Source organism: Hoplias malabaricus, chromosome 1 (genome assembly GCF_029633855.1).
Source record: "Hoplias malabaricus isolate fHopMal1 chromosome 1, fHopMal1.hap1, whole genome shotgun sequence".
NCBI lineage: Eukaryota > Metazoa > Chordata > Actinopteri > Characiformes > Erythrinidae > Hoplias > Hoplias malabaricus.
In genome coordinates, this window is record NC_089800.1 from 47,052,379 (window position 1) to 47,072,590 (window position 20,212).

The following is a 20,212-nucleotide window of genomic DNA, read 5'->3' on the forward strand; positions in this document are numbered from 1 at the left end:
GTGGTTAGTAAAGCCATGTGATAAACAAGACTGCATAGTGTTGCTTATGAACATGTTTTGAGGCAAAAAAAAGCTCAAAATATATATATATATTTTTTTAACATAAGGAAAAAAAATTGCTGCTTTCCAAAAAACCCCACAAGAAAAATAAATGAAAAATAAACCAAAATGGTGGCTAGAAAAAATAAAGGTTCTGGGAGACTTACGGATTTTTTGTTTTCCTTTTTTTCTTTAACAGTGGCTTTATTCAGTAGGGAGTGGCAAGTAGCCTACAGGGCAGAGATGGGCACAAAGAGGTCACAGCAGCGGCTACACAACAAACAGTGAGCACAGCGCACACAGCCATAACGCATACACAGTGTTTCCATCTGAGCACTGTGGCTCTGATTCTGAAGTGCACTGTCAAATCATAACGACTACTTACCAGCTACATAAGTAAATCATTAGTTATTAGTTTAGAGATGGATTTAAAAAAAATTATATAACAAAAAAAAAAAAAAAAAAAAAAAAAAAAAACTCCCCACACCAATAAATAAACAAACAAACACTTTCTACATGAGTAGCATGGCTTTTAATACTAAACAGGGAGACAGCATGGGTTGTGGGATTGTGGTTTTGTTAAGGATGTAAGTGTGAACAACATTTTGACATTTCGCAAAAAATGAGCGCAATAACCTTTTTACAATAGCAAATAGGCAAATGAGTGACTGTCTTGTCTGAAGGCATGGTACTTATACAGAGTAAATGGAAACAAGACGTAGGATTTGGGGCCTGGTCACTTACTGGTAACAATTTACAATAAGACTATATTAAGTAACATTACTTAAGAAGGTCAACAAGACAGAAGTAAGTAGTGCTGGGCGATATGCGCGCAAATCAATACTGTGATTAATTTAACAGTTTTTACCACAATTACGATTAATGAATGATTATTTTGTATTTGTATTTTTGACCCTCATACTTCAGTAATAAGGCTTATACTGTAAATATGCTCCAGTATTAAATATGGGATATTTTCTCTAATGTTGCTGGAAGCTTGTTCCTCTCTTGTTTCTGAGCACTGTTTATATTTAGTGTGTGATTGTGCTTTGGTCACTGGTTCTTTCTGTTCAGTCTCATCTTAATTATTGTCAAAACACAGCACGTCTAAACCACAGATGCTGTGTTTTTCTTTGGTACAAGCTGCTCGAGTCGTTTGGCCTGTTTAGGTTGCTTCCATGTGGCTGACAGGGGCAGAATCATGTGACTAAAGCTTGGTAGTGTGGCTTTAAAGGGACAGTACATGAACACACACTGGGGAAATAACATAATAAAAATTATTTATATAATCGACATAGATAAGATTATCGATTAGAAGTTCTGAATGTCCATTTTAATTAATTTTCAATGAATTGCCCAGCCCCTGTAATAAGCATTACTAATCTATTATGTAAAGTCACAATTAATCATTATGTAATGACTGATACAAGAACAAACATTTTAGTATTTAAAAAATAAATAAATAAATAAATAAATAAATAAATGCTAGTTGCTAATTGATAGATGTTAGATGCTAATTCTTACACTTACTTAATGATTAATTGTGATATTACCTAACAATTTAGTAAGGCTTATTACTGTCTTAAGTATCATGAATTATGTACGCTTATTGTAAAGTGTTGCCCTTTTTCCTCCATAAAGGCATGCTTTCAAGGTACACACAAACATGAACCAAGCTAGTGCTAGTCTCATGAAGCCAGTACTTCCCTTGCTCTCAACTGCACCTAACACAGTCCACTACATATGAACGAGTTCCAAGAGCTCATTCACAAGTTAAATTTGTTCATAACTGCAACAAATTTAGCCTGAGCATCCAGTAATGCAGTTAGCCTCTGGCATAATGTAATAAACAACAGACTGGCAATAAGTGGCTTGGAGAAAGTTGAGGAGGTAATGGGAGATGGTGGAGAAGATTCATCAACAGAAGACAGAGAGCAAGATGTAACATCTGATGTCGATGTCAACCATATTATGACCACCACCTTGTTTTGACCTTCACTTTCCACTGAACTCCACTCACCATGCAGGAGCACTTTGAAGTTTTATAATTCCAGAATTCAGTTCATTTGTTAGCCCGTATACTTTATTTTCTCCCTTTCCCACTGTAATTCAATGCCCCCTAAGAGGACCAGCGCTGCAGTGACACTGATGTGGTGGTGATGTGCTAATGTGTGCTGGTCTGTTAAGAGTGGGTCAAACACAGCAAAGCTGCTGGAGTTTTAAAACACTGTGTCCATTCACTGTCCACTCTATTAGACAAACCTACCTTGTTGGTCCAGCTAGTAGATGTAAAGTCAGACAGTAGATCATCTGCTGCTGCAAAGTTTGTGTTTATCATCCTCTAGTCCATCATTGAACACAGGACATTGCCCAAATGATGCTGCTGGTTGTATTTTTTTTGGCTTGTGGACAATTCTCAGTCTCAGTGACACTAAGGGCTTTTAAAATTCCAGCAGCACTGCTGTGTCTGATCCACTCATATAAGCACAAAAACACACTAACACTTTTCTGGTAAATGTGATCAGCAATGTGTTATTCATGGCTTCCTGTCATGTTGCACAAAACATGCATGCTTATATTAACTGTAAAACAAAGATTTTCACATGTAATATAAAATATGCAGGTACTGGACAAAATTTAAAAACCCTTGCAAATTTTCCAATGGTTGGGGATTTGCATGAAGCGGGGCATTACCAGTGACTAAAAAACAGTGGGCTGAAAAGTATCAGAAACAAGTCATTACTGTTTGGCTTCAACCAATGTGTTAGAAAATAGAAAAACTACACATTCTATTATTGGCAGATTATTCCTTTAACTGATGTTAAACTGAAGCAAATGCAAAGATAACAAATAAGTGACCACAAACATATAATTTCCAACTTTTAAAGTGTTCAAACTGCAGGACTTAACACTATGACTGAAGAATATTTATTGCACCACAGAACTAGTTCTTATTTGTCAGGGGAAGTCTAAAGCTACACAACGTTGATTGCGATATTAGATACCGTGAAATGTTAAACTATGATGTAAAACGCTCAAATGAGAACAGACCATTAAGCTGATCTGTATGAGATAGAGTATGTTCATGTTTCACTCAAATGCAAAAGGCAGAACTTGAGAGAGTCAGCAATTCATTTGACTGTGTTGCTGTGTTATTTATAAACTTTCAGAGTAATGCCCATCAGACGGAGCAGTGTAGATTATTAACAAGTGATTTTGATAACAAATCCTAATTTAACCCTCTGTGTTTCCAACAATGAAATGCTACATGTGTGTACGCACATTCTACACTCTCCAAAAAAGGGATAGTAGAGGTAAATTGTTAGAAAAGGTACAAATAGTGTAAATGTACAACAGCAGTTTTAAAGTTCAGTTTTGTTCTCTTAAAGTACATTATATTCTTTTCTTCAAAAGGAGAGGTGAATATTTCTAAATCATTCATTACAGATCTGTGTAAAATAAAACATCATAAGTCCTGGAGATGAAATGAGGCATATGAAATTGACACTTTTTAAATCTACAATTATAATTGAATAAGGTACAATTACGCTCCCCAACTAAAGGTATATGTATCCTTGTGTGTATCACCAGTGACAGTTTTTCTGACAATGTATGTTTATTTTTTAATACATATATATGTATTGCATCCGAAAGACTAAAGTTGCATGCCAGATGCTCTACATTTTGAGAGCGGGAAGAGGTATTGTAATGATCATAGTAAATTTGGTGTGCATGAAAACAGAGCAGTAAATACCTGGTATAAACAGTGGCAAACACTACGCAGCTGGGGAGGAAACTCAGTGGAGGAATTAATGATGGCCAAAAAGAAGCGTTCTGTGATTTGCAGCAGGTTCCTCTGGTTGTCCTCCAGGCTTTCAGTGGGTTCCAGCCTACAAAAGAGAATTTTTATCATTTATTTATCTATTTGTTTATTTAGGTAGATAGATTACTTGGTCCTTTTCAATCACCCAAAGCACTAACACAAAGATTACAAATGGAATATAGAAGTCCAGGGAGAACAAGACTAGTTACTGTGTTTAGGGTTGTAAAATTAGTGCAGCAGCACAGTTCACCGGAGCGCAAGAATTCTCCTCTCCAGGGCGAGTGTGCACAGTTCACTGGCGGGTATGCGATAAAACATTTGTCCTCCCTCGGCCAGGAGGGTAGAAAAAATAAATAAATAAATAAATACAGGTCCGGAGCATGGGGGGGGGGGACACACACAGCTGAATTAGTCGTAGCGAACAGAGTGGCAGTGAAGTCAGGCTCTCCCCCGTTGCAGTAAATCAGCATCTCATTCAAATTTACGGAATAGTAACTTTAGAATTTTTATTTACAGGAGATTTTAAGGTGGAGTTAGAGAAGAGAAAGCAGTATTTCCCAGGTCGCCATCACCCCTCATCAGCAGGGAAAGGTGTCACTGACCTGGGATAGCATTTCTAGGAAATAACCATGCGTTCAGAGTCCAGTTGGTGCCTTTCAGCAGAACTTAAGTGTTCACCATGTCAGAAAAGTGACTCCAGCATTGATTCTTGTCTTGTCTCACTGTCTGTTATTGGATGATTTTATGGGTGTTTTTTCTTCTCAGTGAAGGAATATGAATTGTTGTGTTATCCTGAATATTTGGTGTAATCTGCCATCTGGCTTAGAGAAAGCTTTGTGGGCGGTTCCTGTCTCGTTGTGGAGGACAAATCAAATGATGGTAGGGCCCAAGTTTCCAATGGTGGGGTTATCTATCGTCTCAGGGGCAAAACCAAAGCCTTTAGAACAGCAAAAAGAGCAGTGTGGAGCTCACTTCTTTCATGACACCTTAACTACACTACTGATTTACACTGAGTCCCTTAATGATATACAATTGTGTAAAATCTCAGATAGTGCACATTTAAATGTGATGTCAAATTTTAGGCATAGGAATATGATATTTCTTAAGTTCTGGTGCAGGCATACCTGGTTGGGTCCACTTCAAAACTAACATGTTGCCACTCAGGAGTTGTTATAACTCCTCTGAGCAGTGGTTCCAGAAGCTTCTGAAGATAGGCAGCTCCATACACCTACATTAAGAAACTGAAGTCAAAGCCTCAGCCAATTTAAAAATCACCTTAAAAGTTTCTTTGGAAATAAAAATGCAGCAAAGTAAAATATATGTTTGAATGTCCAGTCTCAGCGTTATCTTAGGTAAGAGTTACCTTAAAGCAGAATGTCATTATCTTGCTGGCCAGACTGTTTCCCCTGAAGAGCGTTTGCATTGAGTCAGCCAGCTCCACTTCTTTAGAGAACATGTTCCAGAGCAGCTGATAGAGCAGGTGCCTGGAGTCAAACAATGTCACCAACACCCTGGCCAGCTCATCCTGGAGACAACAGCAATATTTTCTTAATGTCCAATTAGAACAATTGCTTAGTGATTTGAATAAAATGCAAGTTACGTACCCACTGTGAGCAAGGCACCACATTAGCCAGTGCCATGGCGATTGGCAGCTCTCCCTGGTCTCCCATCATGGTGACAAGCTCCACTAGCCTTTCAAAGCGGTCGGCAAGAACAGTCTCAGCCAGGGTATCAAACTCTGTGCCCTGCTGCAGAATCTTAGTCAACACCTCCATAAATGTGGCTCTTGTCTGCAGATCTTTATGGTAGCCCAGGCCTGAGGAAAGACACAAAATTAACTCTCATCTTAAGAGATGGCATTATCATTTTGTCATTTTCAGTGAATGGAGACAAAACTGTCCTAATTCACTAACCAATTGAGTGCATGAGGCCACTGTCCACGTTGGCATTGAGCAGATTAGACATTGCCAGGACAGTGCAATGACGCAGAGAGGCTAGGCGCCGGGACATTCCTCGCTTTCTCTCAGCCACCTGTTGTCCATCCTCTTCCACCTCACTACAGTCATTAAGCAAGTTCATGAAAAGAGTAAAGTACCTGAGGAAAAGGGACCAGCAGAAATCACATAAGACGACTGTTAAGATATTTTCACGATTGTTTTCTCTGAACTACCCGTAGTAGTAGGCATAATGAGTACAAGCAGAGAGACCAGAGACATGAATCATACTTGTTCCTGAAACACAAACTGGTCTGTGACACCTTTGGATAGAGTTTGATGCTGTCCAAGAGACATTTTGGTGATGTATTTATTTGTGTAAATGCTCTGTAAATTTCTCTGCCACTGTGTGACAGTAATACAAAGTGAGCTGTATACAGTTATATGAATTCAAGAATTTGCATTGACCTGCCAGTTTCCTAAATAACAGTTTCAACTGCTTCAGTGAGTCCTTGGAGACAGTATGTTGTATGATCAACAAAAGACAAAATATGGTGTAAATGTATGTAATTACCTTGACTGATACATAATTGCATACTGCTTGTACACCACTGTATGAAAATATAGTTTTTTTTCAGACAAATGCTAATTAGCGATAACTTGGTGGTAATCTAGATCTTATCTAAATTTGTAAGATCTGAATTACCCTGTTAAGATGTTTTTATTATTATTATTATTATTATCGTTACACTTATATAGCGCCTTTCTAGACACCCAAGGACGCTTTACAATCCACACTGCTCAGAACATTCAATCCACACACTGGCGAGAAGCGGCAGCCAAACGCGCACAGCGTACTCTCAACCAGGAACGACCGTCCACCTGGAGGACTGCATCGGGCACTAGGATTTCACCCAGGACAGAGTGCCAATCCATATCTGGGCACACACACATTCACTCACACAAACACACTCATTCACTCACACACCAGGACAGTTATTAGACAGAAGCCAATTCACCTACCCTGTGTGTTTACTCACATCAAATCAGTGTTAACTACTGGGAGCAATTTCCATAATTTAGACGAGAAAAAAAAAATAAAAGAGCTGTAGAGGAACAGAGTATTACATGGGATTGTTTATTCTAGCTTAAATGCAATCTGACAGCAATCTAAACACCCCCCCCCCCCCCATTTTTTTTATATTTACTTATTTATTTTTTGCACATTTAATTTTATTTTACAACCAACAGAAGATAAAAGTTAAATACAGGCAGCTCACAGGCAGCTTACATGGCAGCTCAGACAGGAAGTCAAATGTAATAGGCAATACAGCAGTAAACCAAAAATAATAATTATTTTGTCAAAAAACATTATGTAAACTGCTTAAACTAATTGCTTAAAGCTACACTCTGAAAAAAATAAATACATTCTGATGAAGCTCATTTTATGCAAATGATTACAAAGTTTAAATAGGAAAAACTAAATTGTGTTTCAAATAAAACCAAACTGACACATTCTAATACTCCAACATTTATGACATCTATCCCATAAAAATGTAAACAATGTCCTACTTGAGAAAGAGTTGAGATTTGGCCTCCATCAGTTCCACTCCATCTCCTTCCTCAGGCTGCAGTGGCAGGCCAGCCAGTAGAGACACCACTGCCTCCATACTCGCCTGGTCCAAGTCCCTGCACAACAAACATCAAAAGAATCTTTGTTTTATCACAAGGTGGACAAAGACAAATTACTGGGAAGAGGTTGAAGATTCAGGGACTTTACCGTGTGAGATATTTAACATCGTCATCTGCGGCTTGATTGGAAGTTCCCATCACCCAGTCGGTCAAATACTCCACCATTTTATTCCTGTAAGATCAGAAAGAATTCTACACTACTATTTCAACAAACACAGTATCACTAACTTAATGACGACAAGATAATCTGCCTTTACTATGAGATAACATTGCAATCATTCAGCAGGAAGTTTACCTGAATTTCATCTCTTGACAGAACGAGAGATCATCCCTGCGCTCCATCATCACCTCCACTAACTGACACAACTTGGTTTTAATCTGAATGGCATGGACAGCATTCCCTAAAATGCGGACATACCTAAGGAAACAGTTAAAGAGGATGTCAAAATATTTAAAAAAAGTTTTATACAGGGGAAATAGAATTAATTAAAACAGAAACTATTATTAACTATTATCATTATTATTATTACTACATACGATTTCCTTTTAATTATAAGGAAACACATAAGACATTCCAACTTCATGCTTTGACTTCAACTACTCAACAGTCAATGGTTCGCCTTTGTCTGATTCTCTTCTTTATGAAGCTCCAGAGGAGACAGATCTGAATTGCAGGCAGGTAGGTCAAACACACACATCTCTATAAGAAGCCATGCTGTAGTAGCATGCACAGAATAAGGCCTGGTATTGTCTTGCTGAAATAACAATGGACATCCCAAGATAAGACGTCATTTTGACAGCATATGGCTCTTTAAAAAAAAAAAAACAAAAAAAAAAACGAGTGTTTGCTTCCACAACAACGGAAACATCTCACATGTGCAGGTCACCACTTAAGTGGTCATTATTGTGCCACCCATACTATCAGATGTTTGCTTTAGCATTTTCATCATTAGCAAAGAAAACAAAACTAGCTGAAACATGGACTCCTCTGACAATAGTTACCATTTCCACTGTCTTTTGGACCATTTGAGATGAAGCTCTGTTACACAAAGGGGAAACCTACACATCAATTCTATGTGGAAATGCTAATGAGTTCTCTGGATTCAAGCTCAAGTTACATTTCTTGATGCAGTGGTGGACTGTGTTATGTGACAAGGATTTTCCAAAGTGCTCCCAAGCTCATTTGGTTCAAATTTAATAACGGTAGCATGAGAGTTTCTCGTGTCTTGCCTGCTGAGGGCTCAAATGCCATGTACTTCAGCACTGTTGCCCAACAGAGTTAGATTGTGTACAATATGCAATATGCATATTAGATGGAGAAAAATATTGAAATCTTGCACAGAAAAGTTCAAATGTTTGAAAGTTCTCTCACAAATTTGGCAAAAAGTGGTGAACCACAACTTATCATTCATTCATTCATCTGTAAGCGCTTATCCAGTTCGGGGTCGCGGTGGGTCCAGAGCCTACCTGGAATCATTGGGCGCAAGGCAAGAACACATCCCGGAGGGGGCGCCTGCCCCCCACAACCATGATGGCCTTGCCTATTACAAATTCACCTGCCTATTATGAAATTTAAGATTCAAATGTATCTTGAGTAACGAATTTTTTCCACTCACTTTGCCTCTGTCCCAAATTATTTTGGAATGTGCTGCAGGATTCGAATTTTTAATTTGTTTTTATTTACAAAATATATTTCAGATGTACAGTGAAAATACTGTAAATCGTCTCTTTGTAAATTTCAGTAAAAATGACACAGGCATTTTGTAAAATGCAATAACAAAGTCTAAACCTTTCTGTAAATGGGCTTTGTATACATTTCTTTAAGATTATGCTTTGAGGGATTCCTGAACATAAAGTTTGACAAAATTTCTTAAGATGCTTTTTACTGGTTTGTATTTCAGTGTATGTACGTTATACAAGAACATTACTTTTTCCCAAAACAACACCAAAAAACTAAATCCTCTCAAGACATTAACACAACCAGAATTTTATACATCCCACTGCTTCCAGTAGCAATGAAAATATTCATAATGAATTGATATTTACTTGAAAAAAAAATATGATAATTAATACTATTTATTTTACAGCATATATAAATCATTAATTAGCTTTGGGCTGGTTCTATACAAATTATTTTAAAATATGTGAGACTGAGCATAAAATGAAGGAAAGCAAGACCTGACTAAGTTGAGCATCATGGTCTCAATGCTAGCCTGGCCCAGATGCTCAGAGCTCCCCTCTGTGTGGCTGTCCAAAAGGTTCTTCATGATGGCAATCGTCTGCTCCACAAATAGCGTGTTTGTATCAGTGATAGGCACCTAAGCAGGGGACAAAGCCATGAAATTTAGAAATAAGAACATAGCTATTAGTTGAGAACACTCAGTTATTAGAAAACTCTGCCACCTTGTGGACAAAACACTGAATGCAGAAATATCATCTTAAAAAGACAAAGATGACACACTTTTTTTAAACATTCTGAGCATGGTTCACTCCATGAGCTCGGTTTCCAGTTTGATTGTGTGTTTAAAAAGCAGTTTTAGTAAATGGCTGGGGGGGTGGGGGGGGGTCTCAGTCTGATATACTATGCTTTCTATCTCTCTGCAGAGAAAATGCATCTGGAATGGTATAGACAATGGAGTGAACACCAAACTTTTAAAAGCATGAACCGATATGAAGGTTTTGCTCTACTTCTATAGGTGACTTAAGAAATACACAACAATAAAAATAAGGTGGAACTGACAAATTCAGGAGACTGCTAATTATGAAAGTAAACACAGACGAAAATTGCTACAACTCTAGTTACAAATGAGTCTGTGGTAAGAGTGAATGAAAACATACAGACAATGTAAACTTCAGCCATGTTTGTTTGTTGCTCAAGCATACCGTTCCACAATAAGTCACAGAGCTTCTGAACATAAACAAAGCAGATAGAAAAGCACTTCTGCAGAATCGTCGACATTGCCTTTAAATCTACATTATTTTCCATAAGTTTACACTTCTCTGGAACCTTAATGTGTTCAAAATGCTAAGGTCAAATTACAAGGATCAATTTCCACAGTGCTGTTCAGAACAACATGTTTCAGCGCCTGTTATTTAAATTATACTGACCGTTTATTTCTCCAAAGGCCATAGCCCAGGAATGAGGTGAGGAGCAGAAATGTAGGTTTTTAGTAATTTTGCTTGGTTCTCATTCTACATTCACTTTTTTGCTATATTTAATCTGTAAACGTTTATCCTTGCTCGTGATGTTGCTGCATGGGTGAGTAATAGTAACTTATTTTTGCTGTTAAAGATTACTCTAAAAATCCAGGAGTCAGCTAACTGAACGAATGTAAACACAGTTTATTTTATGTTAATTTTCAGCCACATATACACAAGTCCACCTTAAAAGACAGTTTCTGAGTGCTTTGAAAAAAAAAATAAAAGAAAAAGCATTCTGCCCAAATAGTACACTTTCCCTTTAAATATGTTTTATAAAATCAGAAACACTAAACATGCAAGAACAGCTGTTATTTCTCACCGGTCCCTGGGTGTCGAAGAAACGCCCTATACTGTTGCGAAGCTTGGTAAAGAGCATGGGGTAGAGGGCAGGGCTCAGCTCCAGACCCACCAGGTCTTTTACATTTGTGCGGATCTGCAGGCCAACCTTATCATGCGTGCAAACCATGAGAGACAACAGCCGCTCCAGAAACCTGCTGAGAGGCGTTTCACTGTTCACCTCACATGAGGCCATGGAGATCATGGAGCCCTTGCGCTCACTCAGAGGGCCCATGGGGGGGCTGTAGGTACCCAGGCTGGGTGTACTGCGCTGTTGCAGACACACTCCACCAAGAGAACAAAGGAAACCTGTCATGTTGATCCACTCCTGAGGAGAGACAGAGTTGGGTATTAAAAGAAGTAGCATCGTAAATTTTTAGTAGAAAGTAAGTGTTTTTACTATAGTACTTAGTCTCCTCTCAGAGGAATACTACTGCTTTCAATTAAATCAAAATAAATTCTTAATGACCACTAATTTAAGTAATTACAAGTCTGAAAATCTACCTCCTGTAACTTTCAAACAGAAGAACAGAACTGAGAAGAACGGCACCACTCACTTGCCCATCTTCAACTTTGTTCTTTGGATGGTTTAGTATTTGTTTAGTTGCCTGCTCCCATTTAACATGGGTATCTTCCCAAGCCTAAAGTAAAAGAGGGTAATTAAGAATAGAATCAAGAATAAAATAAGGAGTATTGTGTAAAATTTTGAGACTACAATACATTTCAGTCAAAATGGTCATTAAATATATGGTTTAAGCACAAGAGAATAAACCCAAGTCTAAATAATGAAATAGTGAGATTACTATTTGATAAACTTTTTGTTTGTAACAGCTTCCATTATTTTCAGTTTGTCAAACAAGTCTGCTGGGAAAGTTTTCCCACAGCACTAAAATTCATGTCCATGCCTTAGACGTCTGTTGTATTTTCTGTAGTATTCTCTGCTTTCAAAAGCACCTTCAACGATGTTAAAAAGTCTGCACGCTGTTTCCAGAACACCAGCAATTTTTTCCTTCACATATAGTGACAGTTTTTGTTGTCTACCAGATCTGTCATGGGGGTCTGGATTCCAGTTTTTATAGACCATTAAATACATATTTTAACTCTTCCCCCACCCTCCAAATGTGTACAATCAATGCATTCTTATCATATGCAAATGGATTATCTTAAATAAATTAAGAATGCACACTGGATTTAGTACTCTAATGTAAGTAACAATAAAAGACCAATTTAGAAGAAGAAGAAACACCTTTATTGATCCCCTTGGGGAATCTGCTTCTCTGCATTTGACCCATCCATGGCAGTGAACGCACAAACACACATTAGTAAGCAATTCTTCACACACACTAGGGGAAGTTAACACACAGCTGGAGCAGGGGGCTGCCAACTACCTTGGCGCTCTAAAAGAAGTTTGGGCGTTAGGTGCCTTGCTCATGGGCAATTCAGCCGTGAATTAATTTTCTCTTGCCGGTCCTGGGAATTGAACTGACTACCCCCCAGCCTCAAGCTCACTTCTAACCCCTAGGCCATGGCTGCCCACAGCCTATTTAAAATTAAAGTGAAAGCTCTCCTCACCTCTATGTTCCCAGCTGTTGGATGCTCTATCCTCCTAAGCAGAGCCATCACTCTCTTCTGTAGGGTGGACCGACCTATACAACGACATAAGGAATTTACTTTCTGAATAAGCAAACTCCACATTATATACCAGAAATCCAAGAAAGACTTCATCTAAGCCAATTGTTGCTTCGTGCTTTTAGTAACATTGACCTGTGGCCATCATGTTGCTGACAGAGGCAAACTCAGTGAAAGTGTTGTAGTTGGGGAGGACGGTGTGTACATGTAGTTCATCCACACTGCAGCGAATGTCTGCCTCCTCACACAGGTGCCGGAAGCATGACATAGCCACCAGTACAGCCTCAGCATCTGGACTCCACAGGAACGAGTACAAACACACCTCAAGCTTGGTCTGTGCTTGTCTGCTGATGGGGATCAAACTACCCTGTGTAGCACTCTCCTGAGGAGGAAGATACATTAAGAAGCTCTAAAAGTCAGCTGATGATTTATTATTAAAGACATCACTACATCACCACTAGCTAATTATTTTAAGATTACTAAGAACCCAAACTACAGCTTTCAATGTTTGATAAACACACTCAGCATGCTTGCAGATTTTAAAAAGGAGTGGCATAATAATGAAAACATTATTTTCACTTTTTGAAAGCATATTTTGTATTACAGTATCCTCTGCTGGTCAGTAAAGAGTAAAAGTAGATACAGAGTTTTCAAAATGTACTATTGGCACGGGATGCCTGATCTCAGTCTTTAAGGCTGGGGTCCAGCGCAACAAGGTGATTTCCACACCTGTTAAAGCTGATAACTAATAACATGAGAATTTTTATGTGCCAACCCACATTGGTGACCAGGAGTGAGAATCAATATATCTTCGCTGTTTATGTATTTGATTCAATATTGCAGATTTTTCCCCCCCCAAATAATTGGATATAATTTAACTAAATGTAATAAAAAGGATCAGTGTATGTATTGTGATTTCATTCAGCAATTCACGCACCTGAATAAACCAAAAATGAAGTTTATTAGAAGCTTAAAATTAGATGCCCTTCTCCAGGACTAATGCTACAAACGTGTTCTATTTGTAATGGAAGGCTGGAAACTTGGATTTAATGGTGGAAAATGTATGAAATGGTGTTTGTACTTACTTTATTTTTCAGGAGGAACTTATTCCTGCATATGAGGATCTCCCTTAGCCACTTCAATATCTCTGTGCTGTTGATCATCTGGTGGCCAATCAGCTTCTTGCAGATGAGAAACAGGACCTGAGAGCTGAGAAATGCAGGTTTAGAGATTCAGACAAAAAACAGGCACACTACTGAGCACAACTGACATGAACCATACTAAAGCCCTCTTCTCTGCATCTAACCTGATGTCCCAAAACGTCTCTGTAGGTGTATGAGGATTCCACAGCTCAATGGTCTCAGGCTGATGCAACACTAGAAGTGCCTGAGGGAAAGGGAAAACAAATACAATACATCAGTCTTAATACAGCACTATATCCTTCCACAAGACCAAATGAGAAGAACAAAGCCAGCAAGAACAACAGAACAAATTCCGTACCTCCATGGCTTCTTGAGAGAGCTCAGAAGTGTGTGTGAGGGGTACTAGCTGGACCAGGCCTATGATAAGTTCAGCTGTGCTGTTCTGTATCTCCTGGCCCTGTTTACCAGGGTTCTGACAAAGCACACATATCAAAACCCATTTCTTAATTGAAAGTACACATTGGTAACAAAACAAAAAAAAAATATATATATATATATATATATATATATATATATATATATATATATATATATAAATCTAATCTTTAAATCAGGAATTAAGCTACAACTAGGTCTGGGACACCTGCTCATGCAAACATTTTTCTCTTTAAAGGAGTATTAGAATTTGTTTCTTCCAGTGCTGCAGTAACAGCCTATAATTCTCTACGATGATTTCACACTAGGATGTTCAAGCACTGCTGTGAAAAACAGACTGGATAAAGCCATATAAGCGCAAGTGACATCGTTTATTGATTTACAGTTTGTCAGGTTAGGCTGTCTTGATCAATTTTGGATGGAAAAGGCTAAAGAAAGAAGCTAACAGATTGCAGTATTTTCACTGCCAAAATTAGAGTAAGCCAATACATTTTTTTGAACTCACATGTAGCATTAGTTTAGGGTCAGCATGGATGAGTTTCACCAGAGCCAATAAAAGAGAGCGAGAGTCCAGATCTGCAGACTTTTCTTTAAACTTTAGACTAGTTGTCATTTTCTCCTTGAATGTCAAACTCTGTTAAGAGAGATGCACACCTTTACAGTCCATTCAAAAAGTACAATTTAGAAACAATAATATGAGGATGTGTGTCAAGTGTTGCATGTCTAACCGGAGTCATCCTCAGTGGTGCATGGGCACTGAGGCTCTGGATGACTCTGCCCTTTGTTTCTGCAAACATGACACGCAGCTCTCCTGAGTAGCAGTAGATGGCATCGATTTTTGGCCACCAGTCCAAGTGAGACTGTAAGTCAGAGGCCGGTACAAAGCTCAGTTAGTTACACAGGAACAACCTAAATTTGATACTTTATGCTTACAATATTTCCTATGACAACTGGCAGGGTTTTCGTTCAAATTAACTAAATATCTTAAATCGTACACAAGAGAAAACTTGATAAGCAGCAAGATTATGCATTCAACTATGATATTCATGTTATTATTTTCACAAGTAAATAGTAAATTTAATTTTTGAATATCAAATAGTCAGTGGTCCCTCAACATACAGGCTATATCAAATTAAAGGAAACAAAATATAAGGAAATGCTCATAATCCCATTTTAGACACAAGCAGGCAAGAGGGCAACCATGACCTAAAAAGTATCTAAAATAGGATCACAATCTTTTATACAACTTTTTGATTATTGCTTTTATTATCATGACTATACATTATGAGCATAATATATTCATCAGCCACTTGGTTAAAACAGAGCCAGGTTCTGACACAGTATATTTATTTTATAACACTCTGGGCCATTTACTTCAAAAACATCTAGATGCCTAAACATCTAGCCCAAGCTCTCAACTCCATATTTTATAGGACATAAAGTGCGTTCTTGACTTCAGATCTACCAGTTAATTGCTCATTACAGATTAATGACAGTCATGTCCAAAATAATTAGCTGAAATTCTACTATTCTACTAATAGTAATGAAACCATCTGGTGTGACAGTTACATACAGATATATTTAAAATGAAATTGTCATTCAAGGATTCACTCACATTAGTGATGATTTTGTGCAGAGAGTTGACCAGGACAAAATGGAAGGTTGGAGGGGAGGTGGAGGCTAGACACACCTAGGACAAATAGGAGAGATACGTATTTACTTATTGCATGCGTAAGTGACTGTGAGGAGATTGGTGTGTTCTCCCTGTGTCCGCGTGGGTTTCCTCCGGGTGCTCCGGTTTCCTCCCATGATCCAAAAACACCCATTGGTAGGTGGATTGGTGATTCAAAAGTGTCCATAGGTGTGATTGAATGTGTGTGTGTTGCCCGGTGAAGGATAGGGTTGATCCCGCCTTGCACCTAATGATTTCGGGTAGGCTCCGGCCCCACCACGCCCCTGAACTGTATAAACGGTTACAGATAATGAATGAATGTGTAAGTAAATGCATAACACTGAAACAATCATCATATCAAACTAAGAACTTACACACTGAACAGTGTCAATTGGGCTAAGTTCATCCTCAAGACCAATAAATAAATATAAGGGGATATTCCAATGAGCAGTTCGAATAAATCAGGCAAACATTTATATTTTTCACATGGACACTTGACATTGGCTAGCCTCTAAAACAATGATATGTTAATAGTAGTCATAACCATTAGAGCTATGGGTAAATTAGAGCTGCGAGAAAGAGACTGACCTTGAAATGCTGGTTGTTGTGTGGGTTGATGCGGAAGCAGGACACAAAGCAGTCGATCATCAGGTCCACGTCAGCACTCTGGCACCCAGTGCCCCGTGAGAATGGCTTAGTTGGGTTGAACAGGAGAGCCTTAGGGGCAGATACACAGAAATGTAGCAGCACACACAGACTGATCCGACTGTAAAATGGGAAAAGGGCATTTGCATTTCTCACGCACTTACTTTGAGGTCTACTACAATGGACTGAACCAGGAGGAAGATAACAGAATTATCCTCCCAGTTAATGTACGTGGAAGCTTTGCAGAGTTTAACACAGGCGATGGCTGCACTCTCTGTCAATTGCTTGCTGCTGCCATGACCTGCCAGGGCTTTCCTCAGACTGTCCAAGAACAATTTCTGCAAGAAAACAAAAAGTGAATTTTATTATATTTATTTAATTTTTTTTTGAATGAATGAATGAATTGTTTTTTCATGGTTGTGAAGTCACAAGCATTTCAACCTACAAATATTACAACCTCTTTGGTCGACACTAGTTCAGTCACATGTTTAAGTAATAAAGAATTTTGTGATGACAAAAATAAAAGTGTATCTGGAACATAAGCAATTAGTTGTGCAAGAAGCACAAGTAAACAGAAGTAGAAATAGATGCAGGACTGTGGCTTATACTTTTTGCAAGAAGATTGCATATCACAGGATTAAAACAAAAGTATGTAAAAAAAAAACAAATAGTTTAAAATAAACCACAACAGATCAGAACAATCTAGCGCTAACCTTGTTGGCCTTGCTGTCCTCTACCACTTCTTTTGAGATGCTTTGCGTTATTTCAGGACAGAGTATGAGGAGGATGATTTGTAGTGGCCACACAGCTGCTTTCCTCTTTGCACTCTCCGCAAAACTGTCTACTAGGTCAAATAGCTTCTCTGCAGACTCTATTCAAACAGAGGACAAAGAAAAATTACCATCACTGATTAGCTTATTTAACCTGTGTTTTATTGTTTGTGTTTTTTTTTTTTTTTTGGGAATGTACCTAAACAAATGACAAAAGATCGTTGAACATTGTGCTAGAGACAAAGGAAAATAAGAATTTACCTTGTCATCATTCTGATCTTTTTCACCAGATTCTCAATGGGATTCAGGTCTGGACTCTGGCTTGTCCAATCCAAAATTATGAGAATATTTTATTTATTTATTTCAATTAACCATTTCCGGGCCATTTTGATTACATGTTTTAGATCATTGTATTGTTGGAAGGTCTAATGCTGCACACTACCAAGCTTTTCTGCAGAATGATTTATTTTTCCTTCCAGTAGTGTTTATAGACCTCTTTTTTCATGATGCCATTCATACTGCCAGGGTTGCTGGTTCACTGGCTGAAAAAATATCCCCAAAGCATTACATTCCTACAAAAACGCTTGATAGTGGGGAAAGCGTTCTTGGGGCTATATTATTCTTGTTTCTTTCACCATATGAAAGCTACATTCGTGTATCTAAATCACTCAATTTTCAGCTCTTCCGACCACACGATTGACAAATAAATGCTTTAATTTTCCAGGTGTGCTTTAGCTCCTTGCACTTCTTGAATATTCATTTCACTGTGCAACTGGCATTTTAAACACACATGGGGAAGGCGTTCCAAGCAGCCATCATGCACAACCAAAGATTATCACTAAGATTTCGATATGTTTCCGGTTGCTATGATTTCGAATTTGACTAGCAAGTGACTGGTAAAATTTAACATCAGCTGTTCTAAATTCAGTTACTTTAGTTTTTAGAGAGTTTATCAGAAAACTCTCAGGCATGGTAGAAGTTACAAGGAATGGTACAATATAATCATGGTTTATCATTAATATCTTCAGCAGTGTCTTTTGTCACTTTCATCTTTCACTTAGGTATGTACTCAGTTATGTTTCCAGCAGTTTGGACATTGATGGCTGTTTGTTTTTTTGAGGGTACAGCAAATTTTCACTTTTATACAAGCTGTAGACTGAGTACTTTACATTTTAACTAAGTGTCATATATTCAGTGTTGTCCCATGAAAAGTTATGACTAAATATTTACAAAAATGTGAGGGTTATACTCACTTTTGTGAAATTCAGTACATTTCTAAAAGCACTGCATTACATAATTTATGTGCGAGATCACATTTTGAAATCTGAACAAATTAAAAGATCTACCAGCATAAATGCGAGGTTTAGGCTACTTAAAGAACAAAGGAAAAAATAAATAAAATTGCTGTATATGTCCCCATAGACTCCAATAACATTAATGTATAATGTAATGTAACATTAATGTAATTAAAAGTATAAGAATAAGATTATGACCACATACATTTTTCTACACTCACAGACCATTCTCTCAACTATACTGACCAGTCCATCTGTCTTCAATGGTCAGGATCCCCACAGAAGCGGGTATGATTTGGGTGGTAGAACATTCTCAGCGCTGCAGTAATACTGACGTGGTGGTGGTGTTAGTGTGTGTTGTGCTGGTACAAGTGAATCAGACAAAGCAGTGCTGCGCAAGTTTTTTAAACACTGTGTTACACTCTCTGTTAGACACATTTACCTCATTGATCCTCCCTGTAAATGTAAAGTCAGAGAAAGTAGCTCATCTATTCCTACACATTTTGTGTTGGCTGAGCTCTCATCCTTCATCAGTGGACACAGACACTGCCCAAAGGACCACAGGACGCAGATGGCTGGATATTTTTGGTTGGTGCATTATTCCTAGTCTAGCAGTGAGAGGTTTAAAAACTCAATTAGCACTGCTGTCTCTGATCCACTCGTACCAGCACAACACACTAACACACCCCACCACCACATCAGTGTCACTGCAGCACTCAGAATGATCCACCACACAAATTATACTTGTGGTTGTTCTGAGGGTGTTCTGAAGAACAGGGTGAAAGACTGCAAACTTGTATGCAGAGCAAGAGATGGACTACAGTCTGTAGAGGTAGAACTACAAAGTGTTCCTGTATGGTCAGTGGAGCTAAGAGAATGGACTGCATGTGTGCGAGTGTGTGTCTGCCAAATACTTTACAATTCACTTACCAGCCATATCAGCCTGTGGTCTCTGATACAGCATAGTAAACTCATCAGGGTAATACTCCACCCAGTTCCAGAAAGCCTAAACAAAAAGATGACAACAAAATAGTCTTCAATAACATGTTACTGTATTGTATGTATTTAGCTAGTTAAACATACAAATAAATGAAACTAACCAAAAATCATACCTTTTCCAAACTGCTGATGACAGCAAGCTGTGCAGGCTTTTTCAGCGCTTTAAACTTCAGTACAGTTTCTGCAATGATACAGGTATTAAGACAAAAACATGTAAAGGGTAAAGCATTCTTCCATTTTCTTTAATATAATAATAATAATAATAATGACAAATATTTGATTTACCCTGCAGTAATCTCTTTAACTTGGAGCAGTCCACATTAATGTACTGAATGAGCTCTATGTCATGGACATCCACTGTGTCTTCTGTGCATACTGTGAGCTCTTGTAAACTATTGGAGAAAGACAACAAAAGACATGACATGTTATTTATTTATTTATTTATTTAAAGTTTTCAAATAATACTATGGATGCTACAGTTCCAACAAGCCAAATAATTTCACTAGTTTTGTGACAACTATTTAGCACAAACCAATAGGGTACAATCAACCACATTGGCATATGGACCTCGCTCACACCAACACAAAGATAGGGTGTCTA

General features: G+C 38.1%; 1 protein-coding gene across 5 annotated transcripts in view; it reads right to left on the minus strand.

Moving 5' to 3' along the window:
• Positions 1-20,212, minus strand: part of nf1a (neurofibromin 1a) — a 76,146-nt gene that overhangs the window by 47,780 nt on the left and 8,154 nt on the right. For 4 of the 5 annotated variants that reach the window (XR_010801908.1, XM_066664697.1, XM_066664732.1 and 1 more), the window contains exons 5-30: positions 19,898-20,004; positions 19,726-19,793; positions 19,544-19,619; positions 17,262-17,419; positions 16,713-16,886; positions 16,492-16,620; positions 15,847-15,921; positions 14,960-15,091; positions 14,737-14,865; positions 14,155-14,268; positions 13,961-14,040; positions 13,740-13,863; positions 12,790-13,036; positions 12,598-12,671; positions 11,583-11,666; positions 11,009-11,353; positions 9,667-9,806; positions 7,784-7,906; positions 7,577-7,660; positions 7,369-7,485; positions 5,776-5,957; positions 5,467-5,678; positions 5,226-5,387; positions 4,987-5,090; positions 3,794-3,929; positions 207-269 (exon numbers count right to left, since the gene is read on the minus strand). Coding sequence is in view for 4 of the 5 variants with exons in the window: in XM_066664697.1 (XP_066520794.1) it covers positions 207-269; positions 3,794-3,929; positions 4,987-5,090; positions 5,226-5,387; positions 5,467-5,678; positions 5,776-5,957; positions 7,369-7,485; positions 7,577-7,660; positions 7,784-7,906; positions 9,667-9,806; positions 11,009-11,353; positions 11,583-11,666; positions 12,598-12,671; positions 12,790-13,036; positions 13,740-13,863; positions 13,961-14,040; positions 14,155-14,268; positions 14,737-14,865; positions 14,960-15,091; positions 15,847-15,921; positions 16,492-16,620; positions 16,713-16,886; positions 17,262-17,419; positions 19,544-19,619; positions 19,726-19,793; positions 19,898-20,004 (3,439 nt within the window). In the remaining variant the exon portion in view is untranslated. The remainder of the gene's footprint in view (positions 1-206; positions 270-3,793; positions 3,930-4,986; positions 5,091-5,225; positions 5,388-5,466; positions 5,679-5,775; positions 5,958-7,368; positions 7,486-7,576; positions 7,661-7,783; positions 7,907-9,666; positions 9,807-11,008; positions 11,354-11,582; positions 11,667-12,597; positions 12,672-12,789; positions 13,037-13,739; positions 13,864-13,960; positions 14,041-14,154; positions 14,269-14,736; positions 14,866-14,959; positions 15,092-15,846; positions 15,922-16,491; positions 16,621-16,712; positions 16,887-17,261; positions 17,420-19,543; positions 19,620-19,725; positions 19,794-19,897; positions 20,005-20,212) is intronic. The other variant, XM_066664708.1, reaches the window with a different exon arrangement.